Below are 21,996 nucleotides of genomic sequence, written 5' to 3'. Positions count from 1 at the left end.
GAGCGGTACTGTCATAGTAAATTTTGTAACCCCAGTAAATTCACTGCCATCTGTCGACACACTTTAAAACTAAAAATAAATATTTATAAAAATACGATAAAATATATTTAAATATGGATAAATGATTTTTTTTATTTGCATTAATTATTTTTATATGATTTTGACCCATGTTCTTTCACTGGTATGCGTTAAAATTATAAATAACAAACGAAACAGTCAACGCCCTCTATACGAGTGTAGGCCAAAACTAGTGGCGCCATCTGACCGAGAATCAAATTTTCGTGATTTTCGAGGCACGTTTTTTTCCTTAGACTGTATCCATCTATTACAGAGTTATATCTATCTTTGGTATAACACAACATAGATACCACCCAACACCTGTACTAACTGTTGCCCCACGACTTCGTTCGCGTGGATTTAGTATTTTCCGAAACACCTCTAAATTAAACCCCTATTTAATCCTTATCAGGGGATTAATCTTGAAAAGCACTGATATTAGTTTTCTTACTCTCTAATAGGTATTTGTCTTCCTACGTTCCCGTTACTCGTACTTAAATCGTTCCCGTTACAGTTACAAAGCCTCCCTTAGGGGAGGAATTTTTAGAAACGGTGATATTAGATACTTTTCTTGGGTTGTAATATAGTGCCTTTGGGTTCCGCACTAAAAAAAAAAAATTGATCCCCATATAAACTTTCAATCCCCTTTTCACCCCCCTAGAAGATGAATTTTCAAATACGCTGAAATTATTGTACTTGCATTTTAATAAAATACGTTTTTACGAAGTTTTGAATTCCTAGCTTTAAATAAAACTTGAACCTCATACAAACTTTCACTCCCTTTTTAACTCCCTTGGGGGTTGAATTTCTCAAAATCGCTTGTCATCTCTTGTACACTTATACAGTTAGTCAGTCAGGACACACGCATTTATATATATAGATAATACATCTTGCATAGAACCGCCGCCGCCACGCAATCGTCGAAAAACACCAGTTTGCTAGAGTTAGACCAAGCTAAGTTGGCAGCGATTTCGATAGCCAACACTGTGCAAGTGTTATTTAAACGCACAGTCTGGGCTATCAAAATCGTTGCCAACTTAGCTTGGTCTAACTCTACTAACTTCTCTTTTTAATGGATGGATCGACGATTTATTCATATAAACGCGGCCGCATTTTTAACGTTGGTACCGTAATTTAGTAGCGTGTAACAATAAGAGCGTTAATGACTACGTTCTGCAAAGCTTACTTCTATACTTTTATATGTTGTAATGTAACCAATTGACCTGTGAATGAGTCAGCTAAGTTTTATTAGTTCCGGTTCGCTAAATTGCTCTACGAAAATGTAAAGCACAAACTGCTAGTGTCGAACATATACAGGGTGTCCTTAGCCATTGGACAAAGCCGAAATGTACATATGCGTTAGGGTATTTAGAATCAGTATGCCAAGTATCATACAACCAGTATAGCGGTTACGAAGAAATTAACAAATTACGATTTTTTACTTAGGAGCAGCCTGTATGTGTTAAAGCCTGACCAGGAATATATGATCACGCGCCATGTTGCGGAATTTCACTGGAACTAATTTTTTCATACTATCCTGAACTGTCACCGTATACATGAGAAAGAACAGCGCCCTCTTGACAATGATCATATATTAATGGTCAGGCTTTAATAGCTCCTGAGGTAATAAATAGTATACCTTCTTCGACCTTATCTATTACCTTTTTTATTTATGACATTAATAAGATTCAGACTTTTGACAGATGTCATCATCTCTGAGCCGCACATTTTCGAACAAGTTGTCAAAAACGCTTTTGTTTTAATTAAAAAAACATTAACGTTAGAGCATTCCTGAGAAGTAACCCTACGTGGGATTTTAGGGTTTGTCCAATGGCTAAGGTCACCCTGTATTTATATATTCCTATTATCCCTTCAATGAAACCCATTTAGACCGATTTTTCGTATTGTTGAGTAACTGGAAAAAAATACAGATATGTACTTAACTATAGTCCCCCTTCACGACTTTGTCCACATAGAAATAATTAAAAATGTCAACCCCTTCGATTTGAATTTCATACAAATTGTATTATAGTAGAGGATAAGCAAAGTATAAGTATGACCTACATTCAATTCACCTTTAGTAGGGTAAGTAAGCGCAATGATTATATGCACTTTTGTCTCAGGCGATGCCGCTTGGCACGATTGTTCCTTAGGTCAAACAAAGCTGACTTGGCCCGGTAGCCACGAGATCGTACCGTGTATACCCCCCAAAAAGGGGTGGGGGGGGGGGGGAAGGGCCAGCTCCCCAGGTCCAATATATGCTATATTTCTTCCTGTTCTTAGCAGCTAGGGCAAGTTACACATCAGGGTGGCTAAAAAATAAGTGCATTCCCGTTGCCAGGGAGGTTTTGGGATTATACTGAGCAACCTTTGCTATGGGACCAACCCTGAAATCGCGAAAAAAAATTTTTCCCTCCCGTAGAAAATGGACCAGCCAAAATGTATGCAACAGCCAATTTTTTTCCGCGATTTCGGGATTGGTCCCATAGACAAAGTTGCTCAGTATAATCCCAAAACCTCCCTGGCAACGGTGTGTGTGTGTGTGTTTTAATTTTTTTGTATGAGAGGGTATAATAATTAGTTCAAAAATGAATTCCTCGCCTCTAAATTACACGAAAATGATATATAACTTGCCCTAGTTGCTAAGAACAGGGCGAAATTCAAGAAATATAGCGTAGATTGAACCTGGGGAGCCGACCCCAAGCGGCATCGCCTGAGACTAAAGTATCTCCTATTCACCTGTCAAGACAGCAAAATCACCTGTATAAAAGATGTCATCATTTTCCTACCGTTGCCCCAGCGGAACCTAAGATTTGAGACCTACAAATATTGTACTTTTATTTTAACAGCAAAATCGTAGGTCCGTTCCTCAGTTGCACTAGCAATCACAACCCATAGATTATTAATGTGTATATTGTCAAAGAAACCTTCATTTTGTGAAGAAATTGCTAACCTTTGCTCCGTTGCGACAACTTGGTAGGCGAATGATATGACAGGTTGTTTTGACATGTGACGTACAACAGGTTAAGGCTGCTACTACGACTGATTCGTCATTTCACACATTGCAATGAATAACACTATCATTTTGACCTACTTCTATGGCAGTTAGTAGTATGGAATTATGGATGCATGTGCGTGTGTATCCGCAGTTATACCATACCATATTTCGATACCAGAAAAAAGGAGCTTTGCTTAACTTTTTTTGTCTATAGCGTCTTTAACTACCGAGCCTTTTGTCGGATATAACGGCATAAATACTGACCAGTACGCAAAATACTCTAAAGTATCCATGAATTCGTAGTAAAAACAGGATATAGGTAGAGGGAAATGAAAGTGTTAAAATTAGTAGGTTTCTTTCGTCTTCTACATTTATTTGGTCTAGTGATATGACAGATACTTACATTAACTAGTAACATTTAGATAATGAACACTATGGATAGTTTGACAGATAGGTAAAGTAAGTAAACAATCAATACCTACTTTTGCATATACAGGTTGTCCCGTAAACGAACAATAATGCGACATGACATTAGCATAACATCGCACTCAAAGAGGGCGTTACGCGGGCATATAAGTTAAGTTAATTTGACTATAAATCAATCAATTTTCGAGTAGTCAGAATAAGGGGGACTTAGAGGATATAACCAAACGGAGTAGCCATTAAGACGATTCTCGCTGATTTGGCCTTGAGCGTCTCAGCGTCTCTGTACCCGCACCCCGCTCACTGCGATCGTACGTGAATTTCGTCTCGGTGCGGCGACTGCGGCGGAACGAGGTTCAAAGAATAACCTACAGCCCAGAGGCGCGCGGCAATTGGCGCTATACCTCGTATTTGTGTATCTTTTGCAGATATTTTGTTGTTTGAGTATGTGTAGATCATGCGTGTAGTGGAGGTCGTAAATTATAATAAAAATATATCCTCTTATGCATTATACTTTACAAGCCTCAATTAGTTAATTTGTGTTTTATCTGTTTCTTACAAATAAATACCTAAGTCAAATCGACGGATTAAGATTTATAGCTAAAGCTTGGTATGTACTAAATTGAGGCGTACAGTGCGTTTATTTTATACAGTTTTTTTTTTATCCGTAATAAATAAATATAAATAATGCCATTAATAGTTAACTTATAAAATTAAAGTACCTACTAGCTTCATAAACTACTACAAATGTGTTATTTTTCGAAGTTCGAAGTTTTCTCAATCATTACGTGGGAATATCATCATTATTAGGGTTCCGTACCTCAAAAGGAAAAAACGGAACCCTTATAGGATCACTCGTGCGTCTGTCTGTCTGTCCGTCTGTCACAGCCTATTTTCTCGGAAACGACTGAACCAATTAAGTTGAAATTTGGTGTATATATGTAAGTTTGTGACCCAAAGACGGACATGTAACGTAAACAAATTAATTTTAAACACGGGGGCCACTTTTGGGGGGTAAAAGAGAAAATTAATAAAAAAAAAATTTTAAACTACCGTGTTACATATCAAATGAAAGAGCTCATTGTGAGAATCTCAAATGTATATTTTTTATAATTTTAAGATAAACAGTCAATTCAATTCAATTCAATTCAATATATTCTTTATTCAAATAGGCCTAGCAACAAGCATTTTTAAATTGTTTAGAAGTTATTCACGAAAATAGGCAAAAAATGAGCATTCCCCCCCTTTATCTCCGAAACTACTGGGTATAAAATTTTGAAAAAAATACACAAAATAGATCTTTACCTATAGATCACAAGAAAACTTATTAGAAATGAGCAGTCAAGCGTGAGTCGGACTTAATTATTTAGTTTTTGATCCAACCCCTACGGGTTTGTTAAAGACATTTCACGCACGTTTCACATAAAAAATAAATTGTTTAATTTGAGTAATATACGGAACACCCTTGTAACGCGACTCCGACTCGCACTTGGCCGGTTTTTATTACAAGCGCGCCACAACCAAATCAGCGCTTTGCAGTCATTTATTTTTTTAGTGGTTAACGGCTATGTATGATGAACCCCTGTGGACGTCAGCTGCCGCTCCGTTGATGGGTTGAGAAATGGCAGCCACCGAAACACGCAAAAAAAATTGTTATCGCCTCCCGCTTGATACTGTGTCAGATGATAGTTTAGATGCTATTGTGAATTAAAAAAATGGTCAGCCGGTTTTATCTCGGCTTAACTTTGTCAGATGGTAGTTTAGATGATATTGTTAATAAAACAAATCGTCGGCCGGTTGTATCGCGGTGGAAAGACCGTCAGCTATTAAAACATTATTGTTAGTTTAAAAATAATTTTAATTGATTTAGCCGTTTAGTAAAAATAACCAAAGTTAGCCGCAAAATGGCCTGTTTTATTATTTTTATTACGGTAAAACTATAAATATCAGGAAATAAGTTTAATTTTATAATTGTTGAACAATAAATGAAGATTCATATATATTTTTTTCATAATTTTTTGTTTACCCATTTAGAAGACATAATACACCAAGTTGACCCAATGAAATAATTACTGAAATGCAGAAGGAGATACAAATAATAATAAAATAATAAAACGTTTATTAACAGGCAAGGATCACCCATGGAAAATTTACAGACATAACTACAATTAAACTATTTAACACTATTAACTAAACCTACAATAAACTTAATAGTAAGTTTTTCCGTAAATAAAAATACGATAGGCCGTTTTGCTAGTTCTTAATCGATTAAAATTATTTTGAAACTACAAAAACAATGTTTTTTAACATACATACATACAACGTAATAGGTAGCTTATGTTAAATCAATTATTTATTGTTTCGAGATGGAATGGAACATTATTCAAAACGTAAAACTTGAATGACATTATAATATGTCGGTTAGAAAACATTTATTTATTTATTTCAAATGAAGTTTTCTCAAACATACGTATATTATAGTATAATATATACGGATATTATCATTACATTCATTGTAATAGACCGCAAAATACCGTGTTGCGCTCGCTAATGCGCGTCGCAACCAAATCAGCGCTCTGCAGTTATTTATTCTTTGGCCACAATAACTCCGATATTATAGCACTTTGCTTGTGCATAAGCGAACATAGTGCAAGGAAGGCACGGAGCGACGAGCGACACAGCCTCCTCGTCTCAAAGCTGGCACACGACTGCCGGCCACGCCATGTTCAGGCTGCATACGCATGAAATGTGGAAAAACGTTCGATTTCTTAAGAAAATATTTTTTGATTAAGAAAAGCTATGTTGCATTTGTAGAACCTGTTAAAACATGTTTGTTAGTTTAAAAATAATTTTAATCGATTAAGCCGTTTAGAAGTTATAAGCAAAGTTAGCCGCAAAACGGCCTGTCGTGTTATTTTTTTTTCGGTGAAACTACAAATTTTAGGAAAAAAGTCAAATGTTGCGATTGTTGTCCATAGAGTGAAGATGCATATATATTTTTTTCATAATTTTTGGTTGACTCATTTAGAAGTTATAAGCTCTAAAAAGTAACAGTTTTTGGCCAAAACTTGCGCGAAGCGCCTTAACTGGCGTTTCCCTCTGTCGAAAATAGGCGGTCAGTCATACACAATGTATGGACTGACGTTTATCTAACATGACTATTTTTTACGTTACGTACACGCACGAACGTTATTTGACGTACCCCTCCCCCGCAAAAATCGACGGACCTTTTTGTACAGAAAATTATAGACAAGGCGTCTTCGTTTGGTTACTTTGGTTATATCCCCTAAGCCGGGGGACTATTTCACCACGCTGACAATTGACACCTGAGTAACGATGATAAAAAGATTTTTTAGGAAAACCTTGTAGATTGATGCGGCCTGGAAAAGGGTTAAGCATACTTTCGAAGAATATGCGCTCCATAAATACAAGTACAAGTCACGAGATCAAGCTTATAGACCGCGAGCCAGGCGCAAATTTCGTCAGTCATCGCCCCCTGGGCGAAAACTCGTATAGCGGTTAACGGCTATGTATGATGAACCCTCGTTGGTGGGTTGAGGAATGGCAGCCACCGAAACGCGTAACACGGTGTTTCCACCGCGATACAACAGGCTGACGATTTGATTTATTAACAATAGCATCTAAACTATCATCTGACAAAGTATCAAACGGGAGGAGATGACGTCGATGACTGAAAAGATGTTTTTTTTTACATGTTCATGTGACCAGCTGACGGTCTTTCCACAGCGATACAATCGGTTGACGATTTTGTGTATTCACAATAGCATCTAAACTATCATCTGAGCATCTGACAAAGTATCAAGCGGGTGACGATGACAAATTTTTTTTATACACTGCTGATTCCTCAACCCACCAACGGAGCGGCAGCTGACGTTCACGAAAGTTCATCATACATAGCCGTTAACCACTATACGAGTTTTCGCCCGGGAGGCGATTGGTCATGCAAATCTGTTTCTGGTCCTGGCCCGCGGTATATTACTGGAAACCTATTTACGAAGCGACCAGCTCCATCTTCCTATATTTCTTCCTGAGCGTGGAGACGGGGTCCTTGAAGAGTATGGGGTCGAGCCGCAGCACGGAGCGCACGAGCGGCATGTAGCCCCACGCCGCCGCGAACGTGTTCAGGCAGGACTGCCGCTGCACGAAGTGCTCCGGGTCGCTCCACGAGGACCTGCGAGGAATGTGGACTTTAGCACATCAGGGCCGATGTATGGTCATGAAGATAGTGACGGTTAAAGTGGCCTAATACAATACATCGTAGTAACACATCTTTGTTCACATAGCAATAAGGATATGTTCTGATATATTTGGCCACTTTGGCCGTCACTGCTGTACAATGTGATAACAGGTTAATAGCTTTGCTAGCTAGCATAATCTGCTTTAGCACTGCTTTAGCTTAGGGAGGGATTGGTTTCGATAATGTTTCTTTTAGCAATTGCTTTTGGTGGTTGTTATTACCTAGGAAGTAAAGTTCAATAGTTGTAGGGAGTAGGTAGCAGTGTTGGCCGAAACGTTAATGCAATTAACCATTAACCAGTACAAATTGAACCGTAAACTGCAACCGTCCGTTACGGCTTACGGTATCGGTACTGATTAATGGTTAATTTCAATTAACGTTAGACCAACACTGGTAGGTAGCACGGCAGTCACCTGTACCGGTGGTGCTTGTAGCGGCGCCGCTGCGCCAGCTTGAGCGGCGGGCGGCGCGTGTAGTGCGCCACGAGGCAGTCGAGCAGGATGTCCTGCAGTTGTAGGGAGTAGGTAGTACGGCAGTCACCTGTACCGGTGGTGCTTGTAGCGGCGCCGCTGCGCCAGCTTGAGCGGCGGGCGGCGCGTGTAGTGCGCCACGAGGCAGTCGAGCAGGATGTCCTGCAGTTGTAGGGAGTAGGTAGTACGGCAGTCACCTGTACCGGTGGTGCTTGTAGCGGCGCCGCTGCGCCAGCTTGAGCGGCGGGCGGCGCGTGTAGTGCGCCACGAGGCAGTCGAGCAGGATGTCCTGCAGTTGTAGGGAGTAGGTAGTACGGCAGTCACCTGTACCGGTGGTGCTTGTAGCGGCGCCGCTGCGCCAGCTTGAGCGGCGGGCGGCGCGTGTAGTGCGCCACGAGGCAGTCGAGCAGGATGTCCTGCAGTTGTAGGGAGTAGGTAGTACGGCAGTCACCTGTACCGGTGGTGCTTGTAGCGGCGCCGCTGCGCCAGCTTGAGCGGCGGGCGGCGCGTGTAGTGCGCCACGAGGCAGTCGAGCAGGATGTCCTGCAGTTGTAGGGAGTAGGTAGTACGGCAGTCACCTGTACCGGTGGTGCTTGTAGCGGCGCCGCTGCGCCAGCTTGAGCGGCGGGCGGCGCGTGTAGTGCGCCACGAGGCAGTCGAGCAGGATGTCCTGCAGTTGTAGGGAGTAGGTAGTACGGCAGTCACCTGTACCGGTGGTGCTTGTAGCGGCGCCGCTGCGCCAGCTTGAGCGGCGGGCGGCGCGTGTAGTGCGCCACGAGGCAGTCGAGCAGGATGTCCTGCAGTTGTAGGGAGTAGGTAGCACGGCAGTCACCTGTACCGGTGGTGCTTGTAGCGGCGCCGCTGCGCCAGCTTGAGCGGCGGGCGGCGCGTGTAGTGCGCCACGAGGCAGTTGAGCAGGATGTCCTCGCAGTTGCGCGCCTGGCGCACGGCGTGGCGCAGCGCGGGCGGCGCGGTGCTGTAGGCGGCGAGCCACGCGCGGTGCACGAGCGCGGCGCCCGGGAGCACGAGCGAGTACGCGCCGCCCCATTTGCTGCTGTAGCCCCATGCGTTCTGTATACAGATAACGACCGGTTATCGGGCAGCCGAATTAACAGCTTTTTTTGGAATGCGGTTAAAGAGCTGTTTCCACCCATATAACCATTCCGGTCGCAGAATCATCAAAGTAGTAACTAAATGTCAGATGTGTCGAAACGGTGTCGTAACAGTTACTACACTTTGCGACTGTGGTCAGTTTTGGTTACTTAGTGTGGTAACAGTGTGCACACAATGTGACCAGAATTGTTTCAGTAACTAAGTGTGGTCGCCGTGTCTACACATTCCGGTAACAAGGTGTCGAAACATTGTGTGCACTGCGTTCAGTTTGTGACCAAATCTGTACACAATGTGTCGTAACGGTCACCGAACTGTTTCGAAACATTGTGACAGCAAATGACAATATAAAATACCTCTTGAAAACCAAGGTTTGTCAAACTGTACCATTAGTGTCTCGTGTGCTCGTAATGCTAGTAAGTCATCATGAGCAATCCAAATGATGATATACCTATATATAATGATAACCATATAAACGCTTGTCAACATTTTACAAATAAGTGGGAATATTAAAAAATATAAAGAATAAAGATATTTTATTAATATAGAAGAAACTAATTTCAGTAGTTTTGAAAATCGTCCCCCAAGGTGGAGAAAAAGGGGTTGAAATCAGTTTGTATTGTTTGAGTGCTAGACTTGAATCTTTGTATAAAGGCATATTACTTATTAGAATACAAGAAAAGTAATTTCAACGTTTTTAAATATTCATATCCCTAAAAGAGTTAAAAGGGGGTTGAAAGTTTTAATTAATTACAAATGCTATGAAACTTCTTAGAAAGGCATTATTATATAAGATTACAAAAAAGTTATTTCAACGTTCTTAAAAATTCAACCCCTAAGGGCCCTAAGGGGGTTATAAAAAGGGAATGTAAGTTTATGTGTGACATTTTCAACCAAAAGGTACCACATTGTCGCTTGTCAATAAGGTTGATTTCAAATTGCAGCTGTATGGAAATAGCGCCTTATTGACAACCGACAATAAGTACCATTTTCATTGAAAGTGGCACATAAGTGGTACAAGTTTTATTTTAAGCTAGGAAGTTGAAACTTGGTAAAAGGGCATTAGATACTTATATTAAAATAGGCCAAAACTCATTTAGGCCAAGCAATAAGAAGGTATAGAGGGAAATGCTAGGAACACAATTTTTAACTTCGTAGCTTTGTTTGGACTTTGCTAGGCCGGGTTTGGTAACGTTTTAGTATAAATCGGGGGTGATGAATTCATTTATGGTATCAACATTGACACCATTCCTAAGTAAAAACAAAATTTAAAAAAATGATTTTTTATAAAACTCCTCTTTACGGTTAAACCGCTGAACCGATTTAGTTGAAATTTGGTAAATACGTGTTTTAAGTTCTTTCTTGCGAAATGTGACAGTGACAGCGGCAAACCGGTGGAACGGCCTTAAACCATATTTATTACATCATAATTAACAAGTTTAGTAGTATGTAAAGCGTTATTTTTACTATTTAAGTATAGTATACGCATCGGAGTACTAAAAATGCATCACATGCACTGAGAAGTAACTAATTTAATTTTTGGCTAAACTAAAATAATGTGGTGGCGGTTGATAAAATTACACTTAGTTAATCAAATCACTCGAGCAGTTTAATTTCCCACAGTAATTTAAGCCCTATAAATGCAAATAAATGCTTGTTAATCCTCTTTAGCGATGGCGTTTTAATGTACGTCACTTATTTTTATTTAAGTACTAGCTGTGCCCGCGGCTTCGCCTGCGTGGAATTCGATTTGTCATGGCGAAGCAGACGCTCACGGGGACCTGTAGGCCCTTGAAGCGGTACGGGAAGTTGCTCGGGATGAGGGGGATGCGCGGGATGAACACGGCTTCTCCGGCGCCACACTCCGTCAGGATCTACGCCTACATAATGTATTGCGTACGATGTCGTTGGGGTCACAATCGAGACTCGCGCTGGCTTGCCGTTTCAGCCGAAATCGAAGCGACCTACCTGGCTAGAGCGCCACTGAGTCTCTCACCGTGGTCTTTCTCAGACTCCTGAGACCGTGCCCCTTGTAGCCTCAATGCGTTGCGAGACTTTCGCGAAAGATTCGATTTTTTTCGCGATAGTAACGCGTATAAGTCCCAAATCGTTTATCGTTTGACAATTACTCCGCAAACGACATAGAAAAATGTTTTTTTTTAAAGTACCCACCTTCGTGGCCATTATTAAGAGGAAAGGGCGCGGCCGCTTCTCCATACAAACGCAGTCTCCATTTTCCTCTGTCATTATGAAAATATTTTTAGGTACATAATTTGATGTATGTTTAAACGCTAAACGCTACGTTTTCTACATTAATTTTTATTTTTATTTTTTGATTATTGTAAAAATTAGGAGCGAAAAACAGGTTTCATGCAAATTTTTTAATGCTTCTAACTTTTATAATAAGTAATTAAAAATTCCAAAAACACAAACGTACACGGGGCATAGCTGTGGTTGTGACAACTAATTGTATCAAAATATTTTGAATAATGTTAATATCAAGAGAGAAAAATGAGGACTAACAGTTGTACGAAAAGGTGATTTCGCGAGGAGGGTCCTCCACTTTCGTCTTAAGAGCTTAAAGTATGAATATGGATGCGATATAATTACGATTAGGTATAATTCATGATGGAGAAAATTAATAATTTTAAATAATTACCTATGCAATTAAACGCGTGTGGATATGCGTGTTGATTTTACCACTATGTATCTATAAATACTTGATTACTTAATGTTTACTCAGTTCCCCAAAAGATGGCACTGTGCAATGTGTGGCAATTAATTTTTTGTTCAATTTAAAAAAAAAAGTTGATATCCGTACCCCCCCTCTTCTAAACTTAGAGTTAATTTGGCAAAATTCTTCCTCGGTGGCGTACACCAGTACACAGTACGTTGTGACATGAATAGTCACAACGTACTAATTTCAGCGCCATCTGTTAGTTTGACAGGGTACTTGATAGTCGTAGCACATATTTGAAGAAAAAGCGCTATAAGATTCAGGTGCAACCTTACTCAATTAGTCGAGTGTGCTCAAGCGATAGAAATGTCAAATACGGCGTTCTCTGAATAATAGATTTCCTTTGGCAGAATTAATCCTGGTGTTCCTAAGATGTATTTAAGAAGTGGAGCTACCCAGATTTTTGATGTAGGGGGGGTGGGGATGTTTAAGATTAGGTTCTAAGTCGTTTAGTATCATTTTCAACTAAATCAAAAGACGTATACTTACGTAGATTTCATGTAAATCAGTTCAGGCGGTTATTGATTCCCCCTACAATATCACACCTTCCCTTTCAGTCTAAGGTAATTTTTTTGGGATAAAAACTACCCTATGTTCTTCTACGGGACTCAAACTATCTCTATACCAAAATGTATCTAAATCGGTTCAGCAGTTATCGAATCCCATACCAATTTCCATTTCCCTTTTCACACCCTTAGGGGACGATGCTTGAGATTAAGACTATCCTATGCTCTTCCCTGGGACTCAAACTATCTCTATACCAAATTTAAACTAAATTGGTTCAGCGGTTTAAACGTGAAGAGGAATTTAAAAAAGTAATTTTTTTTCATATTTTTTGTGTTTTCACTCCGGAATGGTGTCATTTTGATATCATAAATGAATTCGGCATACCTGATTTATACAAAAACGGTACCTAATTTGGCCTAGTAGCTTAAATGATATAGTTATCGAGATAAAGTTTTTAACCCCTTTTTCACCACCCTGGGGGATGAATTTTTTCAAACCCTTAAAGTATTTTTTTTAATATAATACCTTTTTGCAAAAGGTTCAAGTTCCTAGCTTAAAATAATTTGCACCCCAAGACAAACTTTCATCCCTTTTTCAACCAAAAGTAATTTCGACGTTTTTGGCAATTTAACCCCTCAAAATTGCCAAAAACGTCGAAATTACTTTTTTTGTAATCGTCTATTATACCTTTCTAAGAAGTTTCAAAGCATTTGTAATGGATTCAAACTTTCAAAACTTTCTTGAAAACGCTGAAATCACTTTTCCTGTATTATAATAATATGCCCATATACAAAGATTGAAGGAACGCACTCGAAAAAAAATTTGATCTCCATACAAACTTTCAACCTCTAATTCACCTCCTTAGGGGATGAATTTTCAAAAACGCTAAAATTAGTTTTCTTGTAATTAAATAATATAATTTTTTTACGAAGTTTCAAATTGCTAGCTTAAAATAAATCTTGAACCCCATACAAACTTTCACCCCATTTTTAACCCCCTTAGGGATAAAATTTCTCAAATTTTTATAGCCTATAACCTGGCCTTGGCTTTTTTCGACAGATTAGTTTGCATCAAAATCTGTTCAGCCGTTTTCATTTGATGCGCGGTCAAATAAACAGACAAACAGATAAACAGACAAAAAATCTAAAAACTGTTGGAACGTGTTTTGTTATCGATTCTAAGTATCCCCAGAATTTTTTTTTCGAATATCTTCCATGTACAGACTTTCGACCCTCTTCTGCTTTATTATATGTATAGATTTTTCCATCTGACAGTTCCCATTTGAAACGAACAAAACGAACGATTTAACGAATGATTTTGGGATTCAAAATCTCTGTCGTCTGTGTGTGTCGTGTCTGTGTCGAGCCTTCCCCATTCTGGTAACGACGACGTAACGGCGACCACACTGCGACCGGTTTTGTGACCGGAAAAGACGGTGTCGACGCAAGATGTGTCTACACCGTGTCGTAACGGCGACCGAAAATGGTTGTATGGGCTAGCTGTGGCTGCCTGTTATTTATTTATTATTAGGAGAACCAACAACTATTAATCGTACATAACAACAAAACACATGTAAAACACACACAAACACATGTAATTGTACATTTAAATAACAGAAAGCCAATTATAGGTTCCCACCAATGGCAACAGGTTAACACATAATTGGTGGGTAGCACTAAATTTTACAACATGTTACCACTAATTAATATTCTAAATATAAATACTTATTATATACAATGCAATACTCTTTATATACTGAACTAGGAAAAACTAAATTTATTAATAATAATTATACTAATTTAATATCGTCAGGCGAGATTTGGTTTAAAATCGGTAAACATTGTAAGTATGACCAAAGCCTCATCCTCGAAATTTAAAAGCGTAGGATACCCTAACGCATGTCGAGTTAAACAGCCAGAAGCAGCGCATCACCCAGTAAGTACAGAATCGCGTGTAAATGGAATCTCCGGAGAGTTTAAGCTATTATTTTGCGGCTTTTGAACTCTATTTAAACACTGGGAAGGTTCAAAATCTGCAAAATAATAGCTTAAACTCTCCGGAGATTCCATTCACACGCGGAATACTAAGTAAAAATTGTCTGCTAGACTGTCGGACTCTATTACAATACTGTGAAGGTTCTAAATGGGTAAATAACGCACCTTAGCCTCATCCCAGAAGTGTGAGCGCGACGGGTAGCCGACGATGCGCTCCGGGAACTCCTTCCACACGCGGAAGGCGAAGTCCAGCTCCTCGGCTAGCAGCGGCGCGTCGCCGTCGAGGGAGAACACCGCCGCCGTCGGCACCGCCCACAGCGGCTGCCAGCGCGCCGACACGCCCTCCCTGGTAGACGCAACAAAATATTGCATTAGCCTTGGTTTCCTACAGATGTACACCTAAAGCTTACTATTGTTGCTAGTCAAAATTTAACCCTACCACCAAGCAAGATAGGTGATCACATGACACCAGAGAAAGCGGTTCGAAATAGAGCTTCACACCCAAGAAGAAGGACTATGTCTCGATTACACAAGTTACCATATCGACATATACGTTGGCATAGTGAGGGAGAGTACATACGTCTACTGAGGGAGTACTTATCAGGTAAATATTTTCCCTCCTAACTCTTTTAGTTACTGCTGATAAAAGAACTGTTTGAATGATTAGTCACCCAGGATAGTGAGTAGTAGCATCTATGACGAGCACGGGCAGAGAGTCGCGTGGGTCGCCCGCGGCGCGCAGCAGCGCCTTCAGGGACGGCGCGGCGCGGTCTCTGTCCCACACGATTACCACCTGTTACACACTCATTATATATACCCAGGATAGTGAGTAGTAGCATCTATGAGGAGCACGGGCAGAGGGTCACGCGGGTCGCCCGGGACGCGCGGCATCGCCTTCAAGGACGGCGCGGCGCGGTCGCTGTCCCACACGATTACCACCTGTTACACACTCATTATATATATTACCCAGGATAGTGAGTAGTAGCATCTATGAGGAGCACGGGCAGAGAGTCGCGCGGGTCGCCCGCGGCGCGCGGCAGCGCCTTCAGGGACGGCGCGGCGCGGTCGCTGTCCCACACGATTACCACCTGTTACACACTCATTATATATATTACCCAGGATAGTGAGTAGTAGCATCTATGAGGAGCACGGGCAGAGAGTCGCGCGGGTCGCCCGCGGCGCGCGGCAGCGCCTTCAGGGACGGCGCGGCGCGGTCGCTGTCACACACGAGTACCACCTGTTACACACTCATTATATATATTACCCAGGATAGTGAATAGTAGCATCTATGAGGAGCACGGGCAGAGGGTCGCGCGGGTCGCCCGCGGCGCGCGGCAGCGCCTTCAGGGACGGCTCGGCGCGGTCGCTGTCCTACACGATTACCACCTGTTACACACTCATTATATATATTACCCAGGATAGTGAGTAGTAGCATCTATGAGGAGCACGGGCAGAGGGTCACGCGGGTCGCCCGGGACGCGCGGCATCGCCTTCAAGGACGGCGCGGCGCGGTCGCTGTCCCACACGATTACCACCTGTTACACACTCATTATATATATTACCCAGGATAGTGAGTAGTAGCATCTATGAGGAGCACGGGCAGAGAGTCGCGCGGGTCGCCCGCGGCGCGCGGCAGCGCCTTCAGGGACGGCGCGGCGCGGTCGCTGTCCCACACGAGTACCACCTGTCACACACTCATTATATATATTACCCAGGATAGTGAATAGTAGCATCTATGAGGAGCACGGGCAGAGGGTCGCGCGGGTCGCCCGCGGCGCGCGGCAGCGCCTTCAGGGACGGCGCGGCGCGGTCGCTGTCCCACACGATTACCACCTGTTACACACTCATTATATATATTACCCAGGATAGTGAGTAGTAGCATCTATGACGAGCACGGGCAGAGGGTCGCGCGGGTCGCCCGCGGCGCGCGGCAGCGCCTTCAGGGACGGCGCGGCGCGGTCGCTGTCCCACACGAGTACCACCTGTCACACACTCATTATATATATTACCCAGGATAGTGAATAGTAGCATCTATGAGGAGCACGGGCAGAGGGTCGCGCGGGTCGCCCGCGGCGCGCGGCAGCGCCTTCAGGGACGGCGCGGCGCGGTCGCTGTCCCACACGATTACCACCTGTTACACACTCATTATATATATTACCCAGGATAGTGAGTAGTAGCATCTATGACGAGCACGGGCAGAGGGTCGCGCGGGTCGCCCGCGGCGCGCGGCAGCGCCTTCAGGGACGGCGCGGCGCGGTCGCTGTCCCACACGAGTACCACCTGTCACACACTCATTATATATATTACCCAGGATAGTGAATAGTAGCATCTATGAGGAGCACGGGCAGAGGGTCGCGCGGGTCGCCCGCGGCGCGCGGCAGCGCCTTCAGGGACGGCGCGGCGCGGTCGCTGTCCCACACGATTACCACCTGTTACACACTCATTATATATATTACCCAGGATAGTGAGTAGTAGCATCTATGACGAGCACGGGCAGAGGGTCGCGCGGGTCGCCCGCGGCGCGCGGCAGCGCCTTCAGGGACGGCGCGGCGCGGTCGCTGTCCCACACGATTACCACCTGTTACACACTCATTATATATTACTTCTAATCAAAGGATCATCGCTCGAGCTAAAGTACCTAACTTCATCTCAATACTGCAGGAACGGGACTAGTTTTATAGAACAAGCTACATTATGGGGATGTTAAATATGTTAGTATTTAAAGCGAGAATTAATGACGATACAATCTTAATTACTTGCGGGCCCAAAAAGTCTGAGAGGAACTATGTCGTACGTTTCCTTTAGTAGTTAATTATAGTAGACAAAGAGCTATAATAGTACGCACAGTGCAGACATTTATATACGGACGGTATGTAAGTACTAGAGGCGTGTCGTATGTCGGTACATTACCTTCTCCGCGTGCTCGCTGGCCGCAATGCTGGCCAGCAGGCGGTGCAGCGCGGGCGACGTGGCCTGCACGTACAGCAGCGCGGTGAACGACGTGCCCGGCGTGGATGGTGGCGCGGCGTGCGGCACATCGGGCGCCTGTTAAACAAATCATTTATTAGTTTAAATTGAATGGCAAAAAAGATATTAAATGTAATTCGTCAAGTAAGTACTCTCTCATGTAGAATTTAGGTATCTGCCTAGAGCGGCGCATATAGGTTAGCCGCCGGGCGAACGGGCGTGACTTACAAGGAAGCTTCTAGCGCGAGTCACCAAAAGTAGCAGTCGTGCTGCTGTACCACACTAACGGCTGCGTCGCTCATTCCTGTAATATGTCCCAAAATGTCCATTCTATTACGTCACGTTTGTGTGAAAAAAAATCATTTGTATGTGCGTGACGTAGTGGAATGTACAATTTTAATACAAATTTAGCTGCGCGCGCGAGTCCCCGTACGTGTGTGTACCTGGAGCGGCTGGGGCGGGGCGGGGGCGAGGCGGGGTGCAGGCGGGGCGGGCGCGGCGCGCGGCAATTGCGCGCGCGAGTCCCCGTACGTGGCCGGCGACCCCAGCGCGCCCGGCCAGCTGTTCCATACGAGGGCCTCGCGCTGCCGCGACGTGCGCACCATCAGCACTCGCTCAAATATTATCTGACGAAATAGATCAAACTGATAATAATGTTGTAACGGTACTGTCTGTCCCTAGTGGTATGCCACTCAAGTTGCAAACACACTTGAGTAAGTAAAAACTCGGCGCCACTATGAAAACCATAGAAGATATCACACAAAACAAAATACTATAGAATATTTAGGTGTTGGCGACATCGGTTTTCATAGTAATTCAGGCTTATGTCGCTTCCATAGTTTTTTGTTTTACGTGGAAGAAATAGTCGTAAATAATGTAATATTTCAAGATATATTATATTATAAAGATATAATATAAATATTTCGTGCAACTTTATGTAACTGTATGTATGTTGTTGTAGCAACAGGTCAATAAAAAATCAACCTGCCTATAAAAAAACACATGCCGGCGAATATGCCTCAGGCGAGGCGAGGCGAGGCGAGGCACGTGTTCAAAGGCGTGAAGTCGTAAATATCCTCGCGAGGATGTTCGTTCTATGTATTGTGGAACCCACCTGATAGTCATAGGCATGTGCATAACAGGTTTTTTTTATAAAGAAAACTTTTAAAATGCCTCAAGATAAAGATAAATTTAATAAACGAAGAGAAAATACCCAGGAAATACTTACTTCTATTGTTGTGAAGGCAATTTTTTCAATGGAGGAAAAATATTGCTCCCATAATAATTGTGTTTGCTGCCGCAGCGCGAGGATGCGCTCGGGAGACACCGACCGCACCAGTTCTGGCACCTACCACCACAAATACACAAAATTATTAATTGCTATAAAATAAAATGTTAGTGGAGTTCCTCCTACTTTTGTCACTTCTAGCTATCAATTCATCAAAAACCTAGGGTTGGCAAGGCAATCGTCCGTGATTTTTAACCGACTTCAAGATTTCAAAGGAGGAGGTTCTCAGTTCGGTTGTTAATTTTTTTTTTTTAATGTTTGTTACTCTATAACTCCCGTCATTTCTGGACCGATTTTGAAAATTCCTTTTTTGATTGTAAGTATATACATACAGATTGGTCCCGTTTTTGTCAAAAAGCAGTTCTGATGATGGGATCCATGAGGAATCGAGGGAACTCCTCAAATGTTAAAGGCATACATATAGTGATTTTAGTATTTTCATCAACAAATCAAGCGCTTACATTTAAAAAAGTGACATTTGATGAAGTGGAACTGCTGATGATGATCAGAACGGAACTCTTCAATGACGCATAGTTCACGTTTGGCGATTTGTCCTCTTCGTTATGTTTGTTAAGCAAGTTAGGTTTTCAAGAAACATTTTTGTCAAGCTCGAGTTCTGATGATGGGATCCATGAGGAATCGAGGGAACTCCTCAAATGTGAAAGGCATACATATAGTGATTTTTGTATTTTTATAAACAAATCCAGCACTTCCATTTTAAAAAGTGACATTTGATGAAGTGGAACTGCTGATGATGATCAAAACGGAACTCTTCAATGACGCATAGTTCACGTTTGGCGATTTGTCTTCTTCGTTATGTTTGTTAAGCAAGTTAGGTTTTCAAGAAACATTTTTGTCTAGCTCGAGTTCTGATGATGGGATCCATGAGGAACCGAGGGAACTCCTCAAATGTGAAAGGCATACATATAGTGATTTTTGTATTTTCATCAACAAATCCAGCATTTACATTTAAAAAAGTGACATTTGATGAAGTGGAAACTGCTGATAATGATCAGAATGGAACTCTTCAATGACACATAGTTCACGTTTGGCGATTTGTTCTCTTCCTTATGGACCCAGACCTAAACTTGGACCCGGACTTGGACCCGGACCTGGGTCTGAACATGGACCCCAACACGGACCCGGACCCGGACCGAACTCTGAGCCAAACTTGGACAGCCGGACACGGACTCGGACTCTGATCCGGACCAAGACCCGGACCCGGAAATGCTACTAGAAAAGTGGGTTAGGTGGGTGGTTGGGTTTTGAACTGCGATTCTCACAGAACAGAACTGCTATCAGAAAAGTTGGTTAGGTTAGAGCTGTGACCCTTACAGAAACGAAATGCTATCAGAAAAGTAGGTTAGGTTAGGTTAGAACTGCGACCCTTACAAAAACGAAATGCTACTAGTAAAGTGGGTGGTTTTACCTCCTTTTCTACATAATTAGGCAACAGATGCTGTCTTTTTCATTTCATTGTCTGGAATCTAAGAGTGCACCATCAACAATAAGTGAACTTTCAGCGGCCCCCATTGAAGTCGGTTTTTTTTTCTTAAAAATTATTTATAGAGAATGTTTTCATTTTCAATTACCTGCAGAAGTAGGCGCTCGTCGGCCCAGATGACGGCGCGGCGCCAGTCGATGCGCTCGTCGAACGGCAACCGCCAGCCGTTGCTCAGCAGCACCGGCACGCAACCCGCAGCCAGAGACTCCAGGAAGCGATACGAGCCCAGACGTCTCCCGCGAGCCACCAGGCAGAATGTGGAATTTGCCAACAGCTGTTCATAATCAAATCTAAAACATTCAGGGTTCATAAATTCATTGTTTTAGAAAATTTGGAGCTGGCAATAGACATATTTAGTAAAGATGAAGTAGACAAACTTACTTATCATATTCTCGATTATCTTCATCACATCGTTCATCCCTTAAATGTTTCCATGATTTTCCATGTCGGCAAGTTGTAACCAAAACCATGTTATTACCATCATGTAGATGCCACAAGGAATTTCTTGTTTCACTGCCTATTCCATGCACATAACGTTTACCCTTAAATGCCAGTAAATGTTGTCTCATTGCCGGGAAGGGATTGGCTGTGGCTGCGGCGGGCGCTCCACCATGTTCAGGATGTTCCTTATGGAATAATGGTAGAGAAATATCAAATCCTTCACGAAAAATCGACTCAGATGCACTAGCGCGTGCCAGTATGGCTTCACCAGACTCAAAGCCCAAACCACTTTCTGAATAATCAGGCCAAGTACCAGCATATAAGTTAAATATCAAATGGTTACGACCAGTATTCCAATATGGAAGCCTTGACAGGCGCGCTGCGACATCAGGAGCATGTTCTGGAGACAGTGGGTCAGCATCCAGTGTGTCCACAGCTGGCAAAAACAGACATGCTTCATTTGGATCCCTTGTTGCATACTGAGATTCTCTTATAACTGATAATACTTTTCGATATGATGCACTAACAGGCCCATCAGTAGGGTAGACATAAATTTTAGGATCAGTTCCACACTTTGTAAAATCAAAACAGGTTTCCATGCGACAAGGCCTTGGTGCAGAATGTGGTCTTCTCTGTTCTCTTGAAGGCATCTCTGACAGTTCATCTAATGTAGCATATGAGGGCAGCTGGTCCAAATAACTGCTTTGAGCTGCATCTGATTTTATATGTTGACTGCTGAAGTAGAAATATACTAAAAATGCACATGATATAACAAGTGTCATATATCGCTTCTTTGCCTGCATTTTATCAACCATAGCAAGCAATAAAGTTGAAATTAGGTTTCTAATATTCTATTTACAAGGCATACTGATAAGATCATCCTCAAATTTCCATGAGACCTTATTGTTGCCAATTGTAATGCCTGCAAGAAATAGTTATTTGTTTTACAAGGGGGCAAAGTTGTTGTTTAACCTCTCATGCTAATATTGATACCCGAGCAAGCAAAAAATTCCAAAATTGAACCACAAGCGTAGAGTGGTTAAAAAATGGAATCTTGAGCATTGCGAGGGTTTCAAGGCACGAGGGATAAACAAATTTTGCCACCAAGTGAAACAATAAATTTATCACCACACCATCACAAGGAAAATACTAACTGTAAAATATCAAACAAAATCAAAGCAAATCAATTCAAAATTAATGTTATAAATATTTATTATTATTATTATTATACCACGTCAGTGG

General features: G+C 42.2%; 2 protein-coding genes across 2 annotated transcripts in view; both read right to left on the bottom strand.

Annotated features, from left to right (window-relative positions):
* The window catches only part of LOC134755915 (nuclear speckle splicing regulatory protein 1), a 283,664-nt gene that overhangs the window by 54,168 nt on the left and 207,500 nt on the right, over nucleotides 1–21,996 (bottom strand). The gene's annotated exons all lie outside the window — the stretch shown is intronic.
* Nucleotides 5,814–21,606, bottom strand: LOC134755872 (exostosin-1). The gene is made up of 9 exons (XM_063692509.1): nucleotides 20,695–21,606; nucleotides 20,402–20,603; nucleotides 18,750–18,869; nucleotides 17,965–18,147; nucleotides 17,465–17,599; nucleotides 16,713–16,834; nucleotides 14,720–14,900; nucleotides 9,045–9,277; nucleotides 5,814–7,670 (listed from the first exon to the last, which is right to left on the bottom strand). Exons 1-9 carry the CDS (start codon nucleotides 21,567–21,569, stop codon nucleotides 7,490–7,492), a joined length of 2,232 nt encoding a protein of 743 aa, XP_063548579.1. The 5' UTR covers nucleotides 21,570–21,606; the 3' UTR covers nucleotides 5,814–7,489.

Source organism: Cydia strobilella, chromosome 3, assembly GCF_947568885.1.
Source record: "Cydia strobilella chromosome 3, ilCydStro3.1, whole genome shotgun sequence".
Lineage (NCBI taxonomy): Eukaryota > Metazoa > Arthropoda > Insecta > Lepidoptera > Tortricidae > Cydia > Cydia strobilella.
Note: the sequence above shows the minus strand (reverse complement) of the source record. Positions and strands in the feature narration are given on the sequence as shown.